Source organism: Typopeltis vanoorti, chromosome 19, assembly GCF_054136105.1.
Source record: "Typopeltis vanoorti isolate ZY-2024b chromosome 19, IOZ_Tvanoo_1.0, whole genome shotgun sequence".
In the NCBI taxonomy this organism is placed as follows: Eukaryota; Metazoa; Arthropoda; class Arachnida; order Uropygi; family Thelyphonidae; genus Typopeltis; species Typopeltis vanoorti.
The window spans coordinates 71,296,411-71,312,627 of record NC_143567.1 but is presented as its reverse complement, the minus strand read 5'-3'; the positions used below and the strand labels follow the sequence as shown (position 1 = coordinate 71,312,627).

The following is a 16,217-nucleotide window of genomic DNA, read 5'->3' as shown; positions in this document are numbered from 1 at the left end:
AAAAGTCTATCATCTAAGTGAGGGATATCCCTGTACCTGTAGCAATAACTAATGTGAGAATTGAAGTTAATAAATCAGAGGTACTTAGTATATTGCAGAATTTAAATGCAAGCACTGCTGTAGGTTTAGATAGAATATCAGCTCAGGTGTTATGTGAATGTGCAAAGGAATTGTCAACGCTTCTTACTTGGTTATTTAACTTAAGTTTGAACTCTAGTATGATCCCTAGGGAGTGGGGAAGGAAGGCAAAGTGGTTTCTTTGCATAAAGGTGGCTCTAAGACTGTGGTAGTTAATTACAGACCAATCACCATCTTGGGAGTGATGGCAAGAGTATGGTGGAAAAGTTGATTAAGGACAGAATTTAAGAATGGGTGGATCAGAATATGATACTTTATAGGGGCCAACATGGTTTTGTTAAAGGTTGATCCTGCCTTACCAATTTATTAACTTTTTATAATAGAATGACATCTGAGTTGGACAAGGGAAATGGTTGCACAGTTATACTTCTGGATTTTTTTTTAAGGCTTTTGACAGGATACCCCATGGAATACTGTTGTGCAAATTAAAGCAGATGGGGATGGATACTAAACTGGTGATATGGATAAGAGAATGGCTCTTGGAGAGATACCAGAAAGTAGCATATGGAGGAGCAGAGTCCAGGATGAGGCAGGTGACCAGTGGTGTGCCTCAGGGCTCTGTGCTTGGGCCGTTGTTTAATTTGTACATAAACGATATAGGAAATGGCTTGAAGGGAGATATTCAGTTGTTTGCCGATGATGCAAAGTTGGGTAGTGTAATAAAAAATCAAGCTGATGTTGAAAAGTTTGCAGGATGATTTAAATAAGCTGGCAAAATGGGCAAAAGGTAATGGATGTCAGTTCAATGTGGAAAAGTGTAAAGTTAGTGTAAAGTTATGCATTTTGGGAGTAAAAGATTACCAGCTGTGTACCACATTGATGGAACAGTACTCCAAGAGATTGATGAGGCTATGGACTTGGGGTGTTGGTAGATAGGGAGACGAAGTTCAGAGGGCACACGTTGCTAAGGTGTCCAAGATTGCAATTAGGATTACTTGGTTATTGAAGAACACACTAACATCCAGAGATAAAGAGGTTATTATTCCTCTTTATAAGGCATTGATACTTCCACATTTGGATTACAGGTAGCCCTCGTATAACACGGATGTTAGGTTCCATAGAAATGTCGCGTTATATATATCGCGTTATGCGAGACTCAGATCACATCGAAAAAGTAGGGTTATGTTCCGAAATCTTTTTTTTTTAATTATATAAACAACGGCATACCCAACAAAAATCTATTTTTTATTTAATTCAGGTAATTCATGTAAGTTAAGAAAACAAACTATGAAACAAATACATAGTATAAAATTACAAATTTATTTTTATAAATGATTTATAAAAATTACAAATTGTATGTAAACTTCATTGCACATAATGCATAAATGTTTTAGGCAAAATAAAATAAGGTGCATAATAAATTTAGTTTAATCCTTTGTTTGCTCCAAGTGTGAGCAAACAAAGTTTGTGCCTGAAAGTATCTTCAGGACTGGGGTAAGGTGGTACAACACCAGGGCACACCTTGCGAAGGTGGAGCAAGCTACCAACACTCCTATCTCAGTATCTCCCATAATGCAAAACACATCTCCTTGCAGATATGTGCAATGTTATGCATTAAGGGAAGGGCCACGACCCAGACTAGATTCGACCTTTATTGAGGTCTCTTCAGTGGGAGCCAGGCCCAAGTGGAAATACCAGGCAGAAGCATTAGCAGGTCATCTCTACCTATAGGAGTTGCCAAATGGTGTGCCACCCTTTTTTAATAAATTGCTCTGGATTTAGAGAAAGATGTTGAAAGTTTATTTTTCACTTGGTTAGAGTATAATAAATTTAGTTTAATCCTTTATCCAAGTGTGAGCAAACAAAGTTTGCGCCTGAAAGTATCTTCACTGAAGAGACCTCAATAAAGGTCGAAACTAGTCTGGGTCGTGGCCCTTCCCTTAATGCATAACATTAGACATATCCGCAAGGAGATGTGTTTTGCATTATGGGAAATACTGAGATAGGAGTGTTGGTATCTTGCTCCACCTTTGCAAGGAGTGCCCTGGTGTTGTACCACCTTACCCCAGTCCTGAAGATACTTTCAGACGCAAACTTTGTTTGCTCACACTTGGATAAAGGATTAAACTAAATTTATTATACTCTAACCAAGTGAAAAATAAACTTTCAAAAATAAGGTGCATATTTTCATCTTTCATAGCAAGAGGATTTAAGGATCGGTTAATAAACATTGTTTTGTCATGTTATCACCTGATGCATTACTGCAAAACAGTAGAATAATTCTGACTCTGGAAACTTTGAATCCAGAAGCTGATCTTTCATTTTTCGAAATATACATGCGTTTTGGCATTTTTTCTAATATAATCCACATCGAACACCTGGTCTGCATTATAAATGTTTATAATGCTTTGAGAGCTTTTTGTTTAATAAGATTTCCATCCAAAGGTTTCTTCGGAGTGCAATCTTCTATCAAAATCATTAGAGATTTCTCCATTTTTTCCATTAGAATATCGAGCAACGCACTTTGCACTCACTGTTGACCCAGCATAACCCTTTCTTGGATTTTGTCTTAATTTTGTTTGAATTGTTGATTCATTTAAATTCAAAGTCCTTACAACTTCTAGTTTCTCTCCATTTTTCAACCGATCCATGATTGCAATTTTTTTTTTCCGAGAGAAATGAATTTTCTTTTCAATGTTGGTTTTCCCCCTTTCGTTGCAGTTGTGGTCATTACTATAAAATTTTTTTTACATAAAAATGAGCATTACATATTAATTGTGTATGTAACTCACTAGAAAATAAAGTGCTCAGCTTGAGATTAACACACTTATGATTTTTAATGTACTTTCTTGGAAGAAAAAGAAGAGAATTTTCAACAATAAACAATCAACAAAAGCTTTATATGGTAAACAATTGACTTACATGCGTGCTAAAGGGTATTTCCCCTAATATAAATTCACTACTTATAACTACATGCGCGATACAGGCAGATACAAATTTAACGAAGATAAAATTTGATTTTTAAGTCAGATGGTGAAAAATTTTTATTTCATACTATTTCACGTATCGATACTATAATTTGTAGTGAGTGTTTTTATCGAAACCGCATTGTATAAGTACCATGTTGAACAAAGGTTACTACAATTTGTAGTAACCTTTATTATATCGAATCAGTGTTGTATAAGTACCACGTTATATGAGGGTTACTGTACTGTGCTCAAGTCTGGTCACCTGGATTCCTTGGAGATGAGGTTGTGGAGAGGGTTCAGAGGAGAGTGATGTAAAAAATGCTACCTACATTGACAGATTGAGAGCTTGTGGATTGCAGAGGTTGGTTGATAGGCAGAGAAGAGGGGATATGATAGAAACATTTAAATTACTAAAAGGTTTTTATAAGATTGATGCAGGGGAAATATTTCAGTTGCGTTATAATGATAGAAGAACAAGAGGTCATCTCTGGAAATTAAGGAAAAGTGTGGTTAACAAGGGTGTGAGAACTAGATTTTTTGCTTGGAGAGTGGTGAATGAGTGGAATGCATTGCATGACTCAGTTGCAAGTTCGTCTGTAAATGAATTCAATCAGAGGTATGACAGATATTGTTTTGATAGTTTAGGTCTCCCACGATGAGTCTGCTGACTCCATGGAGATACCCGTAATAATAATAAAATGTATACGAGGAGAGCAGATAGTGATGCTTCCTATCCTAAGACTGCAGATGAATTAAATCTAATCAGAAATTCAATGTCAAATCATGATGGTAGTCTGAGCAATATGGGCAATGGGCTCGAGATAGGTATAAAATAGAGATGCATATGACAAAATACATAGAATGTTGCTAAAGATCTGGGTTATCTGAATTGTATCCATAAAGGAAGCTTATGGATACAAGGGCTATCATCATGGCTGATTTCAACTATGGGGATATGGAATGGAGGAAGGCAAAAGCATAATACAATAAAGAGAATTTATAGTTACTGAGGGGGATAAAAACCTTATGCATCACATGATGAGACTCATGGTGCAAGAATAACGAATTTAGGAACATCTGAGAATTATTGAAAGGTTGACTTATGCTTCCAACTAACGAGAATGATCAAAACATTTAGACTTGGGAGGTGAAACTTGTATGAGCATGAGAGTATGTGCATAACTATAAGGTAGATAATTATATTAAAACTGAGAATTCAGTCCGAAGTAACGACAAGATAATTCTATCACACAAGGCTGGAGCTAGGAGTAATTCCATTTAGAGACCAATCAGTATTGCTGAAGTCTCCATTACAGTATACTGATTAACTGGTTAGATTTACAACTCCTACCTATACACTCTGATCCTAAATAGGACACAGCATGGTTTGTTAATATGTTCCTGGTGGACTGTAAACGCACAGAAACTCGGAATTATCACCATGCTGGCTCATCGGGTGAGATCTCTAATTTCAGAAGAAGATCTTCAAATCAAATTTAACCACTTCAAAAGTAATTTCTTAAACAATGGCTACTCACCTTGGAACATTTCTCACCGTCTATACCCACGTCTCCAATCTCAGCAAGAAGATAACTTTAACCCTGTTGCACACATTCAATTACCATACATAAGTTCTCTATCGCCCAAATTGGTGAAAATTATGGAGAAATTTAATATTAGAACTTACTTCACTACCCTAATAAAACTTCGTTCTTTCCTGAGTCAACCAAAACATCACCAACTTCAGTTCCCAGGAGTATATAAAATAATCTGTAGTTGCGGGAAGCCATATTACGGGCAAACCGATAGCTATCTCACTATGACTCAAAGAGTATCAATGTGATATCTCTTACAACAGAAACCATGCAAGCGCCCTCTCCAGTCATGTCCTTTTCTCTGCAAACTCTAATTTAGAAGAGCGTCAACACCAGATAGACTGGAATCTTACTACAAATATCCATAAATGCCCTGATGAACTAGAAAGATGCATCTCGAAATCGAAAGAAATAGTTCTGGATCCCTCACACATGAACAGTAATTTAAGTTATAGCTTACCTGATTCACACGGCGCAGTAAGTTAGTTTTAGCGTTCTCGGGATAGTTCCCATTCACTAATGCCTCATGCAGACGCAAGTTCAAACATGACTGTTGTTGTTCCTAACTTGTTTATATGAAAAGTTAATTTTTTAACTTGCTAACTTTTCATTTTTTTGTGATAATATGTACACCTGAAGCAGTCGGCATTCCGACAAAACTAGTTGTGTTCTAATTAAAGTTTTTGTCTTATCTAGGTATTTCTAGTCAGTAAAATTCTAATATAAAATATATATAACCAAAATACAAAATGATAGTACAATATGGCAGAATTTCATGCCAGCAGGGGCGTCGCCCCGTTAAACAAGGTCCCCGTTGTTTTTGCCAGTGAACCAGGGCAACAGCGAAAAGTCAGCTACTGGAACAAATCCTAAAGCACACCCCAAATCAACATCACCACAGTTCAAGATCAGTACTATCAACATAAGAAGCCTGAATGACAGAGAAATTGAGCTAGCTAAGGAACTAGATAAGTACCAGATCGACATAACAGGGAAGACTGAAACAAAAAAGACAAAAACTGGTGAGATCTTTCTGAGCAATAAATACAAAATGTTATACTCAGTCAATGACAATCAAGGAAAACAAGGAGTAGCCATAGTATTAAACACAAAATACGAGGCTAATCTTCTTGAATGGCAGGCAGTCTCTAGTAGAGTGATGTAGGCAAATATGAGAATTATTTGTGCTTATGGTTCAACAGAAGGTTCTAAGGTAGAAGTGGAGGAATTTTTTGAGGCTTTAGAGAAAGCAACTGACACAATGAAAAAGGAAAAGTTGGTCCTTGTTGGGGATCTAAATAGAGTAGGAAATGATTGTCAGACATACAAAAATATTTTGGGAAAACTTGGAGAAAAGATAAGCTAATAATAATGGCAAATACCTGTTGGATTTCCCCAGAACATGGACTGGTTATTACTAACACCATGTTCCAACATGAAAATGTGCACAAATTCACATGGAGAGAAGATGTAAGGAATAAGAAAAGTCTCGTTGATTATGTTATTGTCGATAGTGATGTTTTCTCCAAATGTGGAAAGGCAGCAGGAGTAGATGATATTCGACCAGAAATGCTGAAGTATGGTGGTATAAAAGTCTTACAGTGGCTACACTGCATAGTTCAGAATGCCTGGACAGAGGGACGAATTGTCGATGATTGGAGTAGAGCTCTCATAACACCCATATATAAAAAAGGAAATAGAACTGAATGTGAGAATTACAGAGGTATATTCCTACTGAGTGTTCCTGGTAAGATATATGCAAGTATACTTGAGAAACGGTTGAGAAGAATTGTGAAAGAAAAGCTTGGTGAAGAACAAACTGGATTCAGGCCAAATAGAGGCTGTCAGGATCAGATCTTCACTTTACGACAAATAGTTGAGAAAGCATGGGAATATAAAAGATCTGTATTTAAGTTTTGTAGATCTGGAAAAGGCATGTGACAAGGTGGCAAGAGAGAAGCTATTGAAAACATTACAGTTATATGGTGTCAATGGGGTATTATATCAAGCAATACTTAGTCTTTATTTGAGTTGTAAGTCAGCAGTTAGAATTGAAGTATAGGAAGATGGTTTAATGTTAAATCTGGTGTGAGACAAGTATGTACATTATCCCCTCTGTTATTCATTATCTATATGGATCACATTATGAAGGAAAGTGGTATTAAACCTGATATCAAAATTGGAGATGTTAATGTCAGCTCTTTGCTTTATGTGGACGATCTTATACTTCTAAATAAATCCACTACAAGTCTGCAAGATTCTCTGACTAAATTGAATAACTGTTGTAATAGATATGGTATGAAGGTGAGCAATAAAAAGACAAAGACAATGAAAATAGGCAGAATCATTGAAAATGCCAGCTGTGTTGTGAATGGAGAACCTGTGGAACAAGTAAAACATTTCAGCTACTTTGGCACGATTTTTAGTGAAGATGGTAAATTATATATAGAAATAGACAACAGAATCAGCAAAGCTGGTATGGTGGGAAGTCAATTGAATAAATTCATATGGAATAAGAGAGAAATTAGTAGAACACTAAATTAGCTGTATACAAGACAGTGTTCAAACCAGTCTTAACTTATGGATCTGAGAGCTGGGTCAGAAGTAAAACACTTGACCAAAGACTAGAGACCGTAGATATGAGTCCTTTAGAAAGATTAGGAGCATGAACAGATGGCATCAATGGCAATATTATATTAAAAACGAAGATATTAGGAAAGAACTTGACCTTGTCAGCATCCAGGAATGCATGAGCAGAGCTAATCTCAGATGGTATGGTCACTTAAACAGAATGGGAGAGGAAAGATTAGCAAAACAAGTGTTTTCTCTACCAGGTTAGCAGGAAAACAACCCAGAGGAAGACTGAGATATAGGTGGATTGAAAAGTGCCTTAGACGATAGAAATATAAGATCTGATAATGTTGGAGTTTTGACAAGTAACAGACTGATTTGGAGGAAAATTGTAGATAGGAAGTTAGTAATGATGTAAATTTTTCATGTAGTACTCTCATATCCTATACATCCCTTGAGGCTACATGGCTGGAATTTGATGATTATGATGAATATATATATATATATTTTTTTTTTGTTTGTTTTTCTAAAACTAGTATTTGTGAACTTTCTCAAATGAATAGAAAATCACAAAGTAATGTTACCTGATTTAGCTCATAAAAAAAAGACATGCATAGCTGCATGACCTACAAAAACAACAAGTATCAAAGCATATACCAGTTGTCTAGTGTTCAGTCATATTTTCTATAACTGAAAAGGAATGGGTGTACAAATGCTTTAAATTGTATTATCAAAATTTTATTTTTCAGTTTGATGATTTTTATATTTAGAAAGCATTCTAGGATTTACAAAATTTTTGGCTAGGTGGTGTGACTGCATTATGTCATGTTCACCAGGGTGAGATAAAATTCTGTCTATTCTTATTATGACACACACACACACACACACACTGGTCTAGTTCATTGTGCTCTTTTGGTCAATTACAATAATGAATGTGGAGCAGACTTCGACAGCGAAGGCCAACTCAATGCAATTTAACTTCAATAAAGCTAACCACTTACCAGCTGTCTCTGGATTTTAGTTCCATTTGGTCTTTTTGTTGTTCAGCTACATGAGATTTGTGAAAAAGAAAAGGCAGTGTTTGGCTACATAATGATATAAAAGAGAGCTGGGGTATTTTTTCTATCTCTCCTACTAACCATTTGTCTTACACACACACAAGTGGCCTGATTATGAAGATACTTCACACACAACTGTTTACTTACACTTGGGTATAGGATTAAAACAAGAATCTTTATGTTTTTAAATGTCAGAGCATTAGCAATGAAGCATTACCTGAATATGAACAAGTATTGTCTGACCACAGATGTGAGACCCCTTGACACTTCTGTGCATGACAGAAGGCAGAAGATTGAATAGGGTAATCAATGCGTTTTGTGGGATGAGTGTTTATTATTATACGTTGGAAAATTAACTTTTCTTTTATGAAAATTCATTTTTAAAGTGGTAACTATTTTGCTCGGACAATAGTTGGAAAATTTTTCGTATAAAGCACATGATTTCGTGTGTTGGTGACAAATTTGAACATCATCTTATTCCTTTCTCCCCTTCAACATGAATTGACTCTTTTTGGCACTGTGCCAGCCAGGGTTCTCACATCTGTAGTCAGACAGTAATAATTTAGGCTGCAATATTTATCAAAAATAAGGGAGATGGTAATTTTAAGACCATCTTTAGCCGAACTCTTGTACATTACTTTTAATCCAGCCTAGAGAGAATATGGTAAAATGTTTGTTTTTTCCCCTATTACAATTTTGCATTGTTTCTGCAAATACTTGACTGTTAGCACCTTGTGTCCTGTGAAGTGTTTATATATTTTTTCCCTCCTCTTCTGGCAACTGTTTTTTTGAGCTTCAAGAATACTCATTGAAATCCAGCAAAGTATCACCAAGTTAATAAATAATATTTATTTTGTTCTGGTGAAAAGTTGTAAGGCAATAACATAAAAGTTAGCATGAATAATTATCAATACTTCACCGTCAAAGCATTCTATATGTTTATGTTAATACAGACAAACTATCATGAATTTAAATATAGGTAAATGACATTACAACAGGATTCCTGACACATCATAAATAATGTAAGCAAATCTAACCTGTAGGTTCATCTTCATCCTCTGAAAAAAATAAAGATCCTGAACTTCCACCACGAGCTACATCCTGATTATTTGCAGATGCTATTTCTGCTGGTTGAGGACCACGCAACTCTTTAATGACCAATGTCATTTGTCGTGGCTGTAGATGAAGAAGGCTTGTTCGATATGTTACTGTTCCAAGAATAGCAGGTAACCAAGGAACCAGGCCAAGAATTTTAAATTTTGTGCCCCATATGTTAGACGTAACTGCTATAACCTTTTCATTCTAAAATAAGAAACACAGAAATCTTTATTAGTTCCTAAAATGTGACTCAATTAAAAAACTGCATAACATACAACTGCCTTAATAGATAAAGGTGATATTAATATACAGTATATAACATTAAAAAAAAAAGAGAATATGCTCTTAAAGATCCTTTTGCATTATTTTACTAATACAATGCATCAAATATCCCTCTCCCCCTTAAGAAATAGAGGTAGAAATACTATGCTATTAGACTGCACATTTCATGAGAAAATGTGCATCATTTACTGAAAGGAATCAAAGCTGTTCATTAAAAAGCTCTGATTCCTTTTAAATGATGAATAAACTACCCCCATCACATCATTCATGCTACAAACTGGTCATCTCTGCAACTGATAGCCGGTAATACTATTAGTTACTGTATCATTCAAGGAAGTCACAAGATATGTTCTAAGTTATTCACAACACAAAAATAAAAAAAATTGAATACTTTAATCCAGTGGTTCTTAACCGGTGTTCCCCAGAACACTGGTGTTCCGCGAGAAGTTCTGGAATTTGTCATTTTTAAATTAATTTGTCAGCACAAATTAATTTAATGATGGTTTAATTAATTATTAATCAATAATTATTGATGAATAATAAAAAATCAGCTTAATTACCAATTAATTATTAATTTATACATTACAAAATAACCAAGGTGTTCCGTCAAAATTTCAGGATTTGTGAAGTGGTCCGTAGTTGAAAAAAAATTGAGAAACACTGCTTTAATCCAATATTCTGCTTAACAGTAAGTGAGGCATTGTCTAAGATAAAAAATAATTTGAATAAAAACACAGAATATGAAGAAAACATCCAAATATTTTCACTACACCCCCTGAGCACAGTCAAAAATAGTTTTTTTTTTTTTTTTTTTTCCCTTTGTCACACACACACACAAAATCATAATTCCCCCCATGCATTAAAAAAAAAAAACATCCAAACTTGTTCAGAGCACTGTCCATCACTTTTGAATCAGACTTCAGGGTAACAGTTAAGTGCACATAAGGAATCAAAGCACATGGTCTGCTAATCCACTTTATCCATAGATTCATAACTATATAATTCTGGTCTGACCTATTATGCTGATCTGCCAGATTGTTCATAATAGGAAGTTTATAAGGAAAGTTAGTTTTAATATTAGTTTATAGGAAGACTGCAAATGGTGTTTGTTGAGCATTTTATTAAATCTTTTCAGATACTCTTAATATAATGAACATTATTTTTGTAGTGATCTAATGGGTATTCGTTTCCTATTAGATATAGAGTTTAATAACCTGATTTATTTTTTTTTTATTGCAATCAATATCAGTAAAATTAAAAATGCATTCTAATTCTTTTGGAGTTAAACATCATTTGAGCAAATACTCTGGTAATGTGTGCTAATGTGTTTATTATGCTCAACTTTGATTCTTTTTAAACTTTTTGATATTTTCAATATCAAAAAGTTTAAAATATAATTAAAATATAATTGAAAATACTAGGGGTGTGAGAGTGCTTGACCTGGTAATAGCATCTGAGAATTTGACTGTAAAGAATATGACAATGTTGCCACCTATTGGTGCGAGTGATCATAAGGTCTTGACCTGGGAGGTGGCTAAATGTGGAATCTTCGATTAAGACAGGGTATATGTGGAATTACCGTGCTGGCAAGTATGACAAGCTTAGGAGATTGCTTGGATCAGTGCCATGGCATGTACAACTACAAGGGCTGGATGTCTATAGAGCATGGGAAGTGGTCAAGGAGCATTTACAGGAGGCTGATTGTATACCTATGGTCCGAATAGTAAAACAAGTAAGGGTTAAAAGGATGAATAACACCATTAAGCTTGAGTTGCAAAAAAAGGAAACAACTGTGGAGGGAATTTAAAGCAAGAGGTGACCTGCAGGCACACGAACGGTATAAAGTGCAGGCCAGAAGGGTAACGAGTGTGGTAAAAAAAAGCAAAAGCAGATCATGAAAGGAAACTAGCTATGCAAACTAAAGAAAATCCCAAACAGTTCTTTCAATATGCTGCAAGCAAAAAAAAAAAAAAACTGTACATGGCAAAATGATTTTAAGGAATGACGATGGTAAGGAGGTCACTGAATCAGTCGATATAGTGGAATTACTGAGCGAGCACTTTGCAAGAGTATATCATCCAGGTGGTGACATTGAAAAAATGAAGGAACCATTAGTTTATACGGGAATTGTGATGACTGAAGTGGAGGTGAATAGTCTATTACAGAACCTTAATGTAAATACATCTGTGGGATTGGATGGTATACCGGCACGGGTCTTACATGAAGCGGCTAAAGAATTATCAGTGCCCTTGACCATGTTGTTTATCTGAGTCTCGGGTCTGGTTTAGTCCCGAAGGTGTGGAAAGAGGGGGATTAATAGTTCCACTGCATAAAGGAGGATCCAAGACTACTGTTGCAAATTACCGACCGATCAGCATATCAGGAGTCATTGTCAAGTACTTGGAGAGAGTACTTGGGAAAGTACTCTCTCCAAGTACTTGAAAAATAGTCAAGGGAAAAATACAGGAATGGACTGATGAAAATGAGATACTGTATGGGGGACAGCATGGCTTGTCCCTTATACTTAGCCCAGAACTCCAATCCAGTTGGAGTTCTGGGCTAAGGAAAATGGATGTCAATTTAATGTGACAAAATGCAAGGTTATGCATTTTGGAGTGAAAAGATTAGCAGCAATATACCACATTGGTGGAACTGTACTCCAGGAGATTGATGAGGCCAGGGACTTTGGAGTGTTGGTGGATAGGGAGATGAAGTTTAGGGGGCACATTGCAAAAGTGGCTAAATCAGCTCATCAACTCACTTGGTTGTTGAAAAATACTTTGACGAGCAGAGATAAGCAAGTTATTGTACCTCTGTACTGAGCCTTGATAAGACCTCATCTCTACTACTGTGCCCAGATTTGGTCACCTAGGTTTCTTCTTGATGGAGAGGAGGTGGAGAGGATCCAGAGGCAAGTGACCAAGATGATAGCAGGTCTATGGAATGAACGTTATTAGAACAGATTGAAGATTTGTGGGTTGCAGAAATTGGTTGATAGGTAGAAAAGGGAAGATATGATTGAGACATTCAAATTGCTGAAGGGTTTCTATAGGATTAATTCAGAGAATATTTTTGAGATCAGGACTGGTGGTGGGAGAACTAGGGGACACCTATGGAAGCTGGGCAAGAGTGTGGTTAGCAAGGGTGTTAGAGCTGGGTTCTTTACTTTTAGAGTGGTAAATGAGTGGAATAAGCTGCCTGAGTCTGTTGTGGGTGCTATGACGGTGGGTGAGTTCAAGGCAAGGTACGATAGATGCTGTGAGAATGTCGTATAGTTGTGTGGACATGATGTTCAGGGCCTCCCTCAATGAGTCTAAGGACTCCCTGGAGTCGCCCATAATAATAATAATAATAATAATATGATATTCCATTTTGACCTGCTCAAAATTAAATGATCACTTACCATCTCACATCCCCTAAACACTACTACCAATAATTGCACAAACACTCCTGTTATTTGAAGTTATGGTTTATTAATAGTATAAAAACCGGTGTACAATCAGCAGGAAGCAGTATTTCATCATGCAAGTTGAATACAGGTGGTATGACAACATGTCGTGAACTCAGCGACTTCGAGGGAAGTGTTATTGTGGGCTGTCACATTGGTGACATTGTCCATACGTGCATTGCCACTCAACAGGAGCATCCAAATTCAACGACTAGTTGGCAATGTCATCAACAAATAGAGATGTTTTGGCATCACTAGTGCTGGAAAACACCCAGGATGGCTGCCAAAAACCAATTACAATTTGCACAGACTATCCGTGATGAGTTCCAGAATGCCAGTAACAACATGGCGAGCACTAATACTGTACGAAAACAACTCCATTTACTGGGTTTCAGGAAAGAGTAGCAGCACACAAACTGAACATCACAACAATGAACCAAGTGGCTTGTCTGGCTTATTGCAAAGATCACATAAACTGGACAATTGACCAGTTTAAATGGCATACTTTGGAGTGATGAATTAAAGGTCACATGTTTCCGGTCTGATGGCAAGGTATGGGTGTGGAGGCAGCCTGGTGAACACTTATTACCACAGTGTGTTATACCCACAGTAAAGTTTGGTGGTGGAAGAGTAATGGTGTGGGGTACATTCAGCTGGTTTGGAATGGGACCACTGGTCGTTGTCCGTGGTTAGATGAAGGCAGCTCAGTACCTTGATATTCTGGATAATCAGGTGTTGCCTACACTGTGGAGCTTTTATGGAACAGACCCATGTTACTATCAAGCTGACAATGCCCCACACCACAAAGCTACAGCTGTTATGGAATGGTATGAAGAGACGGGTGTTAAATGACTACCCTAGCCTGTGCAGAGTCCTGACCTCAACACCCACTGAACACCTGTGGAAGGAATTGGAACATTGGAACAGCAATTGAGGTCCAGAGCAGCACATCCTTGATCTGTCGCTGAACTCAGTGTTGCTTTGATGGAGGAATGGAGATAAATTCCACCTGATATCTGCTACACATTGGTGGAAAGCCTTCCCTTAAAGGGTGCAGGAGGTGATCAAAGCCAAAAGTGGACATACCCAATATTAGGGTTCACCTGCGGATATCAATTGTAAATTGCTGGAGTGTCTGGACAATTATTGGTAGATAGTGTATATGCTTGTATTCTTAACAGCACAAAGATATTATCAACAAGACAGTCAATAAGAAAAGTCAACAAGACTTTTCTTATTTCTTGTTGATATCTTCGTGCTGTTAATCATATACACTATCTACCAGATAAATACTTCAGCAAATGGAAATTACTCCCGAATCCCAGCAAAACACAAGTTTCATGCTTCCACCTGAACAATAACCAGGCTAACAAAGAACTCATGGTCTACTTTAACCACAAACTGCTACACTACAACACTACAACAGATTCCCGAAATATCTGGGCGTCACTCTAGATAGGACACTATCTTTTAAACCACATCTCATTAACACAGCATCCAAGCTAAAAACAAGAAACAATATACTGCAAAAACTATGCGGAACAACTTGGGGGTGCCTCAGCAACAACGCTTTGCTGCACTGCTCTTGGCCTCATTTACTCTACAGCTGAATACTGCTCACCCGTATGGCTGAACAGCGCCCATGTGTATTTGGTTGATGCCCAGCTTAACACCACTATGCGCCTTATTTCTGGAACTGTAAAATCAACCTACTGGCTCCCAGTGCTAAGCAACATCCCACCTCCACACATCCAACTTTCTTCTACATGCATACAGCAAAATCATAGAAATCCAAAATCTTCCAATCCATGAAGACATCCCACCCCTAGAAATAAACAGGCTAAAGTCAAGGCGCCCTCCAATCTTAACAGCAAAAAATCTTGCAGAGACAAGCTTCAACATGAAGGACAAGTGGAAAGAGTCCTGGTGTAACACTTCAACAGGGATCTTCTATGAATTAGTGGACCCAACACAGATGCCTTTGGGTTTTGACCTACCTCGAAAAACTTGGTCTGCCCTTAACCAAATACGCACCAACCATGGCAGATGTGCAGACCACCTTTACAAATGGGGCATGATTGCCTCACCCAGGTGCGACTGTAGATCACCCTGCCAGACAATTAATCATATTATAGCAGAATGTATCCTACGTGCATACAGTGGAAACCTGTCAGACTTCATCCATGCCACACCAAGTGCAGTCGACTGGATAATCAACCTAGACATACAGTTGTAGCCTATTCTTGAGTCTCTTTTATGACTGTATTATGTCTTCTTATTGTACATATGTCTATTACTATGTCCATATATATTAAGGATTAATGTAATGTAACTTTTCATGTGTGAGCCATATGTTAAATAAATAAATACTATCTACCAATAATTGTATGAATGCATGCATATCTTTATGTTGGAATATAGTATGAGTAGTCCATATAATGAATAGAAATCCAGCAGATACTTACTATTATTATTAGCTTTGCCTGTTTTCTCTGATGAACGTAATAAGAGCAAAATTAATGGCAGAAATCATACTTCCATGTATAAGTAGCAAAATGGCATATCACCATATTATTAAAATACTCTGACTGAAAGCTAGTTGTAGCTTTTTTTTTTTTTGGCAAGGGTGGGGTTGTCAATTACACTTGACTAGAAATCATATTCTGGTCTTTATGCTCCACCCAATCATGAGCAAATGAAACTAGCATGTGAAGCAACTTTATGACCAAGCTACTTAGATAAAGGGACAGTTCACATGAACTGCTCCAGTATCCCATAATTCACAGCAGAGCTCGGATTATATGTCTGAAAGAAAGCATGCAACACTATTATGGGATAGCGGAATAAACTGCTTCTATTTATATAAAAGTAATCTAGTCATAAAAACAATTCAACATCAAGCCTTTGTTTACATATGCTCAGATAATAAAGGATAAAAAGCAAGAATATAACTACCCATCAAACATGATTTACTTTCTGATCCTGTGGAGAAAGGGAAGAGGAGGATAAAACAAACTCATGACTGGACAGAAGACAACATGGAGTCCTTCAAAATTGTGTAAGACAGTTGGGTTAGCAAGGGTGAAAAAGAATTAGATTTTTCTTTTTCTTTTTTTTA

The 16,217-nt window shown here is 36.7% G+C and overlaps 1 protein-coding gene across 1 annotated transcript in view; it reads right to left on the bottom strand.

Moving 5' to 3' along the window:
- Positions 1–16,217, bottom strand: part of LOC150096238 (tubby-related protein 4-like) — a 236,452-nt gene that overhangs the window by 68,796 nt on the left and 151,439 nt on the right. Inside the window, exon 9 of the mRNA XM_090408771.1 lies at positions 9,309–9,573. Within this exon, the coding sequence (XP_090264897.1) occupies positions 9,309–9,573 (265 nt within the window). The remainder of the gene's footprint in view (positions 1–9,308; positions 9,574–16,217) is intronic.